Here is a 12093-nt window from a genome sequence, read left to right as displayed (position 1 = left end):
TTAACAAGTGAACAACACATATTAGCTAACGTGGGGCACATGTAACTGTTGGACTTTTCACATTAGACAACCTGTCCTGATACTATGGAGAAAGTTGAGGTTTCATCATAAAGCTAATTGGCAATAGTAGCCCTGCAACAACTTATAATCGCATAAAAGTTCCTTCTTTGTCCGATGTGAGATTTATACTCACAACATTGAGAAGCTAACATGGAAGCATATGATGTTCCCATCACCGTAAAACAAGTATATAATTTTCGAAAATATTATAATAATAGCATGTAATAGGTACCCTGTAACACAAGTGAGTCTAAGGATGTAGGGTACTACAATAAGGTATTTCAACATCAAATGTCAATTCGTTATCACAAGAAATCGATGCTCATTAATTTATGTAGGCACACAAGTCCATTGTACACAAGTCCATTGTAGAGATATTCATACAATGGAACAGGCTGTGTGTAGGTTTTACATTCTGGTACTACATCACGTGACCTGCGTTAGTCCCAAGGCTGGCCTTAAGAATTTGGGGGCCCTAGGCTAGCCTTTGAAGTGGGGCCCTAGAGTTCTCTGACTCCCGACCCTTTATACATTGACATGTGTAAAAAAAATTCATTAAATACATACATGAAAAGTCTATTACATCAAATATCATTAAAAATTAATATAAAAAAAATAAAAAAGATATACAAACATTACTCAAATATTATCTGTCTCGCATTTTTAGATGCAAATGCACTTATTAAGTTTACATAATCTAATTTTTCAACCAATTCAAACCGAAAGAGAAGTCCATACCCAATATGCCAAATTCCAATCATTTTTCTATTGTTACAATGTTACTTATTACATTCAATAAATGAATGAATGGTTAGATTACAGAGACAACATCTTACACCTAGGAAAAATACTAGAGTGCAGAGGATAGTTATTTTCGTATACAAACCTAGACGAATGAGGTGGATTTGAATAATTTATTATATATTATATGAACTAATTAATTTGAATATTAAATAATGTCATTTTTCAAAAAGGTGAGAGTTTTAACCTTTTAGGTACATAATAAAGATATATGTGGTGTGATCTTAAAATAGGGTAATAAAACCTCATAAAAGTAAACATAAAGGTGATATTTAAGAGAGAAGAAAAAAAGTAAAACGAAGATGGTGGAGACTATTTAAAAGAGAGAAGACGTGCAGTTATAAAAAAAGATGGTGGGATCATCTTAAGTCAAATTGTGCATTTAAAATGATGTTGGGAATATGGTTGTCTTCTTCCCTTCGCGAGGCCGGCCCTGCAACAAAAGATTTCCAGATTCTAGCGTTTACATATAAGCCCGCATAGCTCCCGCCTATCTCCGTCCAGACCTGCCTAGTTTCGCCTAAAAATTGGGGGCCTTTCCGAAGTGGGGGCCTTAGGCAGTCGCCTACTCCGACTACCCTCAGGGCCGACTCTGGCTAGTCCCATCATATACAAGTCCAAAACATCACAACACAAGAATAGGCTGACACCCAACTCTAGATCCAAAGCAAATATTTTTTTTCTTCTCATTTTGGGCCAATTGATACTTTAGGACACAACGTGCATTTGGTTTAATTTTCCTGCAATAATTTTAAATTGAATTTTGATAAATTTAGTAATAGGATACGACAAGATCGTCATTAAGTGAAATTTGAAGCCCTACTCAAACTTTGGTTCAATTAGAGCTTTTACTCCTAAACTAAAATTTCGTTTATATTAGTCCTAAACTTGTTAACATGTGGATAAATGGTCAATGTAATACCATTTTAGAACTTTTATCCAATATAATGAGCTTAGAGGGGCAAGTATGGGACATAAGTTTTAATGTAGTTACTCAAAATGATCATTGTTTAACATTGTGATAAATTCAGGGACCCATAATGACAATTTTTTTTTTTTTTTTTTTGAATATTAATCCTTTAGTTTCGGGAATAAAGTTCCACTTCAAGTAAGTTTTGTAGTCCCTCATTTTCAAGTGTTTATAATAGTTGGTGGAGCTCGAATGCATTACAAATCAAAAGGAGAATATAAAAAAATTAAAAAAAAATATACATTACTAATAATTAAGCTTGACAAGAAGTAATTAAGTAGCTTCTCACTCACGCAGGTGTTAATAAGGTTTTCTTTTTCCATTATCTATGAACAATTTTTTGTGAACGTAAATTTTGTTTTCTAAGAATTTGTATTTTAATAGATTAAAAGGTGTGTTAGTTTCGAAAAGGAGAGAGTGATGAAAAAAAAATGAAAGAAAAGTAGGGAGGTTTGATGAGAACTTGTACTCCGTGAGGAAACCACCCAAATCTCGTACCCAATGATGGAGCTAGAAATTCATGTTAAGAGGGGCACACTTTAAATTAAAATGGACATAATATATATATATATATATATATATATATATATATATATATAAACTATCTCGTTCTTTTGGTCGCCTTGGTATCAAATTCTAAGGTGAGAGTGACCATGCATTTATTCTTCATTATACATGGTCAACTATATCAAGAGTTGAAAATAAAACATTATTAAAAGCACATCCATTTATTCTTCATTCTTGATATCAAATTCAAAGGTAACTAATCATGCATTCATTTTCTCTTAGTGACCAAGAGAACATTTTTCTAAAAACATTAAGGCATGAGACCATTTGAAGGGTTTTTTGAGCTAATTTGGAAAAAGGAAAAAAATTTAGGAAAACTAATGAAATGACTTTAAAACTTTGAGTTTTAACGATAAGGACAAAATAAAGGATAAAGTGAATAGTACCAGGATTGACTTTTTAATGTAAAAATGTGGTTTTTTGTTAAAGTGAACAGTACCAAGAGCTTTTCGTTAAGTTCCCAAAAATTTTCTCTTCTTGATTTCATAGAGAATAGGGTAAATTACATTTTACACCCTCAGGTTTGGGGTCGATATCAATTTCTTACAACATCTTTAAAACATTTCAATTTCATACATTTAGTTATCATTTTATTTCAATTTCATACATCAGTTAAAAAATCTATTAAGTAAACCGTTAAGTGATGACGTGGCAAATATGTGATCCACATTTGTGTTGACGCGACTACCAAATTTGTGTCACCTGGCAAAAAAAAAAATTTTATGCTTTTTAAATGTTATAATATTTATCCTATTTAAAAAATAAAAAAAAAACAATCAAACCTAGAAACCATCCCCCCCCCCCCCCGACCCACCCCCTCTTCTCCACCCCCTACCCCAACCTCCCCCGCAACCCCCCATCCCAACTTCTCCCTTTCCTCCACTTTCTTCTTCTCCCTCTCCCCCACCCTCAGACTCTCCGGCGAGGTAAGATTTTTGTGAAATCTTCCTTTGCCTTTTCAATTGGACGATGGGTTCTGAAAAATTAGGCGCGGGGTTTTGAAAAATTATGGTTTTTCGGTTTCGGGCGGTTGATGTAGATGGACGAAGCTGTGAGATCTGTTGGTCCTTCTGGGGTTTTGGTGAAGAAAAATTCTTTAGGTTGCTTAATTGGAGGAATCTTTGGACGCCGACATTGACATGGTGGTGTTTTTTGAGGTTTATGGTGGTGGTGGGTGGATGAATGGGAGGAAATGGAAGGGGAGGTATGGATTTTATGTTGATATGATTTTGGGTCAGTGGTTGGGTTGGGGTGAATTGGCCATGGGAGAGAGGTGGAGATAGAGGAAGAAAGGGTGGGAGTAGCAGAGAGGTCGGGGGAAATGGGTTTCTGGGTTCTGTTTTTTATTTTTTTTAATTAATTATTTTAAACTTTTTTATTAAGTGGTTAGCCACGTGGCACAAATGTAGCAGCCATGTGGCATAAATGTGGCAACCATGTCAGCTCTTAACGGACCAATGGATGGAAGATCTAACGAAAGTATTATTTTGAAATAAAATAGTACATGAGGTATGAAAGTGAAATGTTTTGAAGATGTTGTATGAGGTTGCAATAGACCTCAAACCTGAGGTGGTAAACTGTAATTTACCCTAGATAATATAATAGACGGAAATAAGAAATTAACCAAAATAATAGTTTGCAAGCAAATGGAAAAATTGTATATAGGCAAGAAATAAAAAATATGATCAACTAATATTAGGGCTGGTTTGGTATTGCTGTGCTTTGAAAAAAAGCTGCTTTTGTTGTGCTGTGAAAAAAAACGGCTGTGAAAAAAAGCCAGCAGAGTGTTTGGTAAACTTTTTTGTGAAAGTGCTTTTGGAAAAAAAAGCAGTATGATAGTGTTTGGTAAACTTTTATGTAAAACAGCTGTGACTGTGTAAAATGACCAAAAAGGGTATAATACTAGATGTGCCATTAATTTAATTTTCTTAACCAATAAAGGTGAATTACTAAATATACTTTATTTGTAAAACAAACATATTTATAAACTTTATCTTAAATATTAATTAGTATGACAAACTACTTCAATTGAAATATTTTAGACTGAATAGTTAGAATTCATTAGTACAATATTGTTAATGTACTTAAAAGTAATCTAATTAGATGCATTCATCAAACTTGCCGCTATTCTATTTCTTAATGCTTCTATCTCATGTGATCCTTCAACTTCATAATTTTGGTATTCTTCATCATCATCATCACTACTATCGCTCTCTTCACAATAGTCCCTAGGGTCATCAAAATGACGATCACGTTCAGTATACCTCCGTATGTAGTTATGAAGAGCCATTGTAGCAATGATACAAAGCATGTAAAATGTTATAATAATACAAAGCAAGTATGAAGATTACCATTTGGAGGCTTAGAAAAGTTTAAATTTGGATTCCGTAGCACGGATAGAAAAACCCTTGTATCATGTGCAGTGCCAAATCATGAATCAAATCATGAATCACTATTATTGTGTAGAATCGGATCACAAATATTAGAAACAATAACGAGCTCAACTCGTAAATACAAATCATCCAAAATTACAGGGGAATAAAGAGAAACTGAAACAAGTGTGGCTTCCATCTGCACTGCTTTGGCTGTAGAGGCACAAGGACGATCCCTCTTTCTCCCTATCTACAGATAAATATATCTTATAACCGTTGTTCAATGCTTGGTAAACTTCCTGAGGACTTCAAAGTAATCGGGGAATGTTTTTCTGGTACAACCGGGATCCTTGATAGTAACTGGAACGTCTCCACAGGCATCAAGAGAGAAAGCCATGGCCATTCGGTGGTCATCATACGTGTCTATTGCTGTCACGTTTAATTTTTCTGGCGGTGTGATTATGCAGTAATCTGGTCCCTCTTCAACAGTTGCTCCCAGCTGAAATTTAGGTCTGAAAAATGTTAGAGAAGTAATAAGCATATGAAGGTGTGGGACTATCAAGTGTGAGGGCAGCCAACTAAAACGAACCTTTCTTAGTTCAGTGCATATGGCGATCATCCTTTCTGTCTCCTTCACTCTCCAACTTGCCACTGATGATAAGAACTCAAGAAGTCAAAGCAGGCCTTTGTGATTGTTTTCACATGTTATTTTTGAATAATATGAACTACTTTTAAAACCATAAGCATTCTGCTCAGATACGCAAAAAGATTAATCTTGAATGATAAATGTATCAGCAAAGGCCTCAACCCGGAAAATATTCATCCTCACTTCTAACTGTTAAGAAAAGGATTTTTAGCATGGATCCATTAACCACGAGATTGATTTGTTACTTGTCTAACTGTCAAGAAAATATTCATCCTCACTTCTAACTGTCAAGTACTGACTACTAATTGATCCAGAGAGCTTCACCTGAAAACAACAGATAAAGTGTGGATTGAATTGATCCAGAGAGCTTCATTGATCACAAATACAGTCATGGCCATCACGTGTGCACACTGCAGTCAAACACATATAAATAGTTCATCACCATAACAGCGGAAAAGGCACCATTAATACCAAACTACAAGGAAATTCAGAAAAAAATGAACATAGCTCGACCTCAACACTTTATCAAAATATAGAAATCCATGTATCTTCTCACATTCCCAAAAACAGGATGAAAATTTTCGCAGCTTATGTACTGCTGTACACCCATTTTTCCATGTGCTATTCGATCAAATTTCAAATTACCGAAAAGTTATGTTCTTATTTTCTTCATCCTCACTTCCTCATTCTTCACAATAGAATCAGGTGACAATTAGTAACGTAGAATTGAAAATAGTTGATTAAAAGCATCAAACTTTCAAAAACGGGAAGCTCCTAAGAGTCTTAAAGTTCAACAGGAAAGCACTCCTACCTCAATTTAACATAACACAATTATAAATCCAATCCAAAGCAATGAAATTTCAATAAATACCATGTGTCGAATTGTGATGAGGCTTTCGGAGGACTCGTTGGTTGGAAGCACGACTTTCTCAGGCTTATCAGCTACCTCCATCTGAGCATCCTTCAATTTGTCGTCTTGGGTCGAGATCTGAGCCTCCGTGGCCATCGCCGAGGAGGTGGAGACTCCATTTCAGCCGCCGTAGAGGGACAGAGCCCCGAACTCGGAGCTCAGTGACGAAGCGTAGTGTTTAACTGGGGAAACCAAAATAAGGGTATGAAATTTTATGAGAAACAAAATCTGGGATAAGAAGAATTGCAACGCAGCAAAAGAAAAGAGCAGCCAAACCCTAACCTAAAAATTTAATTAATTAATTATAGCAAAAATTGAAAGCAAGTCGAGTAGTTGGTACCTGGAAGGCGACGGCAGTGTGGCGTTGAGAGTGACGGAGAGAAACGAAAAGGAGGAGGAGGAAGAGGTGCAGCGGCGGGAGGGAAGAGGGGTGTAGAGTGCAGCGGCGGGAGTTTTTTGCAACAGAGAAGGAGAGAGTGCAGAGTGTAGGATCGGGAGAAGGAGAAAGGAGAAAGGAGGGGGCAGTTTTGGTAAATTGAAAAAATTCATTAATTGGGTACTGTAGCTCCGCGTTTTGGAAAAATAAGCGGCTTCTGGAAGCTGCAAAATGCAGCTTCCACTTTTTGGCTTTTTTTCATGTGAAACTTTGAAATAAAGCTGTTTTGGGATGTTTACCAAACACCAAAATCTTTATCAGCTTTTTTTCATGGCAGCTTTTTAAAAAATCACCTCAACCCCAAACTGGGGCTTAGTATAGAACTGTAGTTTCAAACCTTTAATGTAAAAAATTTACGGCTTTGTATTTGTTGGATTGAAGTTAATTGCACTAACCAATACAATTAAAAATTCAAGTTGATAGTGGTAAAATTAATTAATGATAGTAGAGGTTGTTAGGAAAATAAAATTTGAGGATAGGCCCGAGCCTACCCTAGTCTTAGGGTGGCTCTGCCACTGATCGTACACATGAAGAAGGCTTGTATGAAGCAGCGGAAGAGATTTAATGCTTATAGCAATGGAGGTTCAATCCCAAGACTGCAAAAAGATGAGGAGCTTAGGGCCATTTAATTTTCAGTTTTTGTTTTCACTGTTTTGAAAATTGAAAACTACTTTCTTGAGTTTTCAAAATTTGATCTTGAGTTTTTACTTTTTTGATTTTCAGTTTTCATTTGAAAAAAAAAAAAAAAAAAAAAAAAACTGAAGGTAGTTGTAAAAAAATGATTTCAGTTTTTAGTTTTCAAAATAATGAAAAGTAAAAACCAAAAATAGAAAATGAAATGGTTATCAAACTGTCCCTTAATAAGGGACTTGCTAGCATCGTTCGTGATGCATTAGCTTTCCAGCATGAAGCACGACAATCCTAAGAGTGTGTGAGCACATTATGGACAGGAGGGGACATTGAAGCTCAGCTTATCCTTAGAGATTGACACATGCGAAGGGAAAGGCCAAGAAAGGCAATGGTGTTTCTTAAGTACACAAGGAAGGAAAAATACCGATAAGTGCAAATGCATGTTCTACAATAAGGAGGGAGACATGACAAAAGATTGTCTCAACTATAAGAAATGCTTGAAAGAAAGGTACTCCAATTGGATATGTGTGTCATGAATCTTATTGTTTTGAGGCTCCTAGTAATAGATAGTAGATTGGTTCAGCTGCTACTTTCACGTTTTCAATGTCATGTAGGGTTTTCTACTCTCATTCTGAAAAACAACTTATATAGAATTAGCTTATATGATTTTTTTTTTCTTTCTTCTTTTGGTAATTAGTGAAACAACTTATATGGAATCAATGTTTCTACTCCAATTTCAGAAAATTTCAATAAACAACTCTAATGGAAATTCATATTTTGATTCTTATCAACTCAATTTCTTCTAAATCAAATTTTCGGTTAAGAATTAATAAACAAGTCAAGAAAGGTTCTTGGATCCCCCCCCCCCCTCCTCTTAATTTCTTCTTTGTTTATTGTGTAATTTCATAAAATTTTCAACCCTAACCCTAAAAATGATACCTAGCTAATTGTTTGATTAAAAAAAAAAAAAAACAGTGGTGTAGCTAGGATTTTTAAATAATGGGGTCATAATATAAACAAAAAAAGCTTCATTAGGTCAAGCAGCTAGTAGGCATGTGCCAGTTCCTGTCAACATATGTCGAAAGTTTATGCAACATATGTTAAGAACTAATATTATTTGTGGAGACTTATCGAGGGTAGATGCAGGATACTGTAAAGTAATGTTGAAGCCTGTCAAGGCTTTTCAACTAGAGTATTTTACCGAGCACATGATGCGCAAAATAGAGTTGCAAACAAGAAGAGAGAAAAGAAATAAAAATATAATAGAAGAAAATAGAAGAAGTAGAAGGAGGAGGTTGTAATTTAGTTTGTCTTAATTGTTTATAGGGGTAAATACAATACACTAACAAATATACATGAGATTTTTGAAGTTGTTGGGGTCTAGGACAACCAATGACCCCATGCTGGCTCCGCCACTGACAAAAGGTTTAGGGGGGAGGGAAGGTTACCCCATCATAAGGCCAGACACAAGCCTCTTTGAGGACTTACAGATGGGGTCTTAGCCCCTTTTTTAGTTTTTACAGATCCCCCACCAAAAGGAATTGCATGCATTAGGACTCTAACCTAGACCTTTAAAAAACATGAGTTGGTTTTATAGTCACAAAGGAGGAAGCCCTTAAGGAAGGGATTCCCATTTATTTAATTTAATTTTTTTTTTTTTTTAAAGGGGATTAGTTGTGGCCCACATCACATTGAACTTGAAGGATCCGAACCGTCCATTTTTCAAGTTGAACTTCATAGATTATCCTTACAAAATATTAGCGAAATTGGAAATATTTGAGGCATTTAATTGAGTTCAAAGAAATTGACGAACACTTTATTCTAAGAAAAACATTAAAATTTCATCGTGATAATTGAATAGGCAAATGGTTGCAGATTGAATGGAATTTTTGTAAGGATGATCCATGAATTGAGACTTAAAAAATAGACGTTTGAATCGTTGAAGTTCGATGTTGAGTGCGTCCCACAACTAATCCCCGTTTTTTGAATAAAATGAGGACTTATTCCCTTAAAGGGCCTGCACAAAGGAAATCTATTTTCTTTTTGGTCAAATAGTCACATAAAACTTGCATACACAAACTTCTCGTCATTCCGTTCTAGGTAGCCGTGTTAAGAAATATGTCGATGTCCCATTCATCATAAAGTGTGCATAGCACCCCTTCTGAACGAGAGAAATTCTCTTAGCTAATCGTAATAACATTAGTCGTCCAATAAATATTTTTAATGTGCTCAAAAAGTACTTCACCTATCCAATAAATGTTTAACACAAAGTATCTCTTCTTACATGAGAGTTTCTCTCCATTTGAAGGAGAAAAACGAATTGACCTTTTTAATTTTTTTATTTTTTTATTAAAAAATGTAATAATCCTTGGCAATAATGTAAAGTTTAGGTGTGAAAATAAAAGGGCCAATAAATAAATTGCTTATGGTGGTGGCTGAAGAAAGAAAATGACGCTGAAGATTGTTTGCGTTCTCACCTCTAACCCTTTCAGAAATCAGAACCAGAGAAACTAGTACACGCATACTCTCTCTCTCTCTCTCTCTCTCTCTCTGCAACGTAGTCTTCAAATTTGGGATAAAAGACCCCCAACTGTTTGTTGAAAAAGCCAATGACCCTTTGTGTTTGGTATCCAGAAAATAATAGAAATTTTCTGAGGTAATTACTTCGTCTTTATCTCTTTAAATCCAACACCGTGAGACGCAAGCCTTGCACACTTTTAGCAGGAACCAAATAGCTGGTGAAAGTTTGAAGCAAATATCAAAACTGGGTCCTCGAGATTTTGAATTCTTGATGGACCTGCAATTGGCGATAAAGGGTGTCGATTTTGCCCGGAAAAGGAAGAAGTGGCTCGTTGTAGCGGCCGCTTTAGGTTTCTCCGGTTATGGTGTGCATAGGATATATCACTTGCCTTCAGTAGCTCAGAAGAGAAAGAGAATTTTAAAGCTTTTAGGGGCATTAGTTTCTGTAGCTGAAGTAGTTTCTGACTCTGCAGAGTCAATTGGAGTTGTGTCTAAGGATTTGAAGGACTTTCTGAAGTCTGATTCTGATAAAATTCCAAACAGTTTAAAGCAATTATCGAAAATCGCTAGGTGTGATGAGTTTTCGGAGTCTGTTGTTACGGTCACACAGGCTGTAACTTTGGGGGTATTGCGGGGTTATGGATTAAAAACAACGAGTGATGGCGATGGTGGAGATTCAAGCTTTACAGACCAGGTTATGGATAAGCTTTTTACCAAGGCCGGGTCGGGTTTTGCTTCTGTCGTTGTTGGAAGCTTTGCTAGGAATTTGGTATTAGCTTTCTTTTCAGATGGGAAGTCTGGTGGAGGATCTAACTCAAACAATTCGTCGAGTATGGACGATTATGTGTCGGAAATGAATGATGTTCCGAGATGGGTGGATGTGGTTTCGAGCGAAAAGTTCAGAGATTTGATTGGTGATTGTATCCAGTTATTTGTAAGCACAGCTGTTGCTGTTTATCTTGACAAGACTATGAGTATCAACACCTATGATGACATATTTTCTGGGTTAACCAACCCGAAGCATGAAACAAAAGTGAGAGACATGTTGTCGTCTGTCTGCAATGGCGCGGTGGAAGCTCTTATCAGAACATCTCACCAAGTATTAACAGATTCAACTTCAAATGCGAACCCTTCGAAATCAAATTCGAGTTCCTATTTGGCAATCGATGAAGGCTCAACTCCAGCTAGAGACGAGGTCTTGAGGCAACAGGCATTATCGATGCGTTCAAAGGCAAGAAATGTGGACGATGAGAGGAACAATAGCGATTGGGTTGGTAAAGTGTCCAATACTTTGGCAGTGCCAAGCAACCGGAGATTTGTTCTTGATGTCACCGGGAGGGTTACATCTGAAACAGTCAGATCATTCTTGGAGTTTTTGTTGGACAGACTAAACAATGGGATGAAAAAATGCGTTAATTCTGTTCGTGAGGAAACCGTGGAAAGGGGTCTTGAGGTAGCGAGATATGCTGCCGCAAAATCCTCTGTTATTGCTACTATATCTCTGTCTCTGTGTTTGCACATACTTGACAGTCCATGGGCATTGGTTCCATCTTAGCTTGTTATGAATGTTCTCATTTGGAAATTGCTTGTACATATTCCGTGTAAGGCCGTAAATTTCATTTGGATTGATTCGATTGAAGAACTGATTAGAGTCTGCTGCTTACGACGGAGGAGAATTTATGTTTGGGTGGATTCAAATTTGATGGCATGCTGCTCTGCACCGGTCAATGTTGGTGAGATCAAAAGTTTCAGAATTTGCAAAAGAAAGAAACTTCATTGTTGTTTAGATGAATTATAAACAGTATACTTACTTATAGAACATAATAATAATTTTATGTTATATGATTGCTGCTATGTATTACATGTTTATATGATTGTGCATCTCATTTGTTCCGACTGTTTGCAAATATATTCAACCATTTAATTCTTGTAGATTAGTACTGTTGTTGATTTATTGTACATTTGTTTGGTGCTTGGAATTAAAGTGGATAGGATAACTTGATATATTTTAGGTACGTTGAAGGTAGAAATGAAAATTTTTTGTCTAACTTAAGGTCGACGATAGATTACTTTTGAAGGAAACTTACCCCTTGCAATCCCGGAAAATGGGAAGATGAGAAGGGATGAGTTTCCTTCAATATCTAATCCCTAATCCTCTCAATAGAAAAATCACTCAACTCT

General features: G+C 36.0%; 1 protein-coding gene and 1 long non-coding RNA gene across 2 annotated transcripts; one reads left to right on the top strand and one right to left on the bottom strand.

Moving 5' to 3' along the window:
• Positions 1-4911: 4911 nt before the first annotated feature.
• Positions 4912-6967, bottom strand: LOC137729544 (uncharacterized). The gene is made up of 3 exons (XR_015952045.1): positions 6667-6967; positions 5360-5421; positions 4912-5269 (listed from the first exon to the last, which is right to left on the bottom strand). It is a non-coding gene; the product is annotated as an uncharacterized LOC137729544 (long non-coding RNA).
• A 1097-nt stretch (positions 6968-8064) lies between these two features.
• LOC137747871 (protein PHLOEM PROTEIN 2-LIKE A10) lies at positions 8065-11844 on the top strand. The gene has a single exon (XM_088684910.1). The coding sequence runs from the start codon at positions 10184-10186 to the stop codon at positions 11465-11467; it is 1284 nt and encodes a 427-aa protein (XP_088541036.1). The 5' UTR covers positions 8065-10183; the 3' UTR covers positions 11468-11844.
• The last annotated feature ends 249 nt before the right edge of the window (positions 11845-12093 follow it).

The sequence above is a fragment of the Pyrus communis genome, chromosome 2 (genome assembly GCF_041283825.1).
Source record: "Pyrus communis isolate YQ-2024b chromosome 2, ASM4128382v1, whole genome shotgun sequence".
NCBI lineage: Eukaryota > Viridiplantae > Streptophyta > Magnoliopsida > Rosales > Rosaceae > Pyrus > Pyrus communis.
Note: the sequence above shows the minus strand (reverse complement) of the source record. Positions and strands in the feature narration are given on the sequence as shown.

Excerpts from the sequence above, each read along its gene's own strand:
- LOC137747871 (XM_088684910.1), top strand. The coding sequence starts at position 10,184 with ATGGACCTGCAATTGGCGATAAAGGGTGTCGATTTTGCCCGGAAAAGG.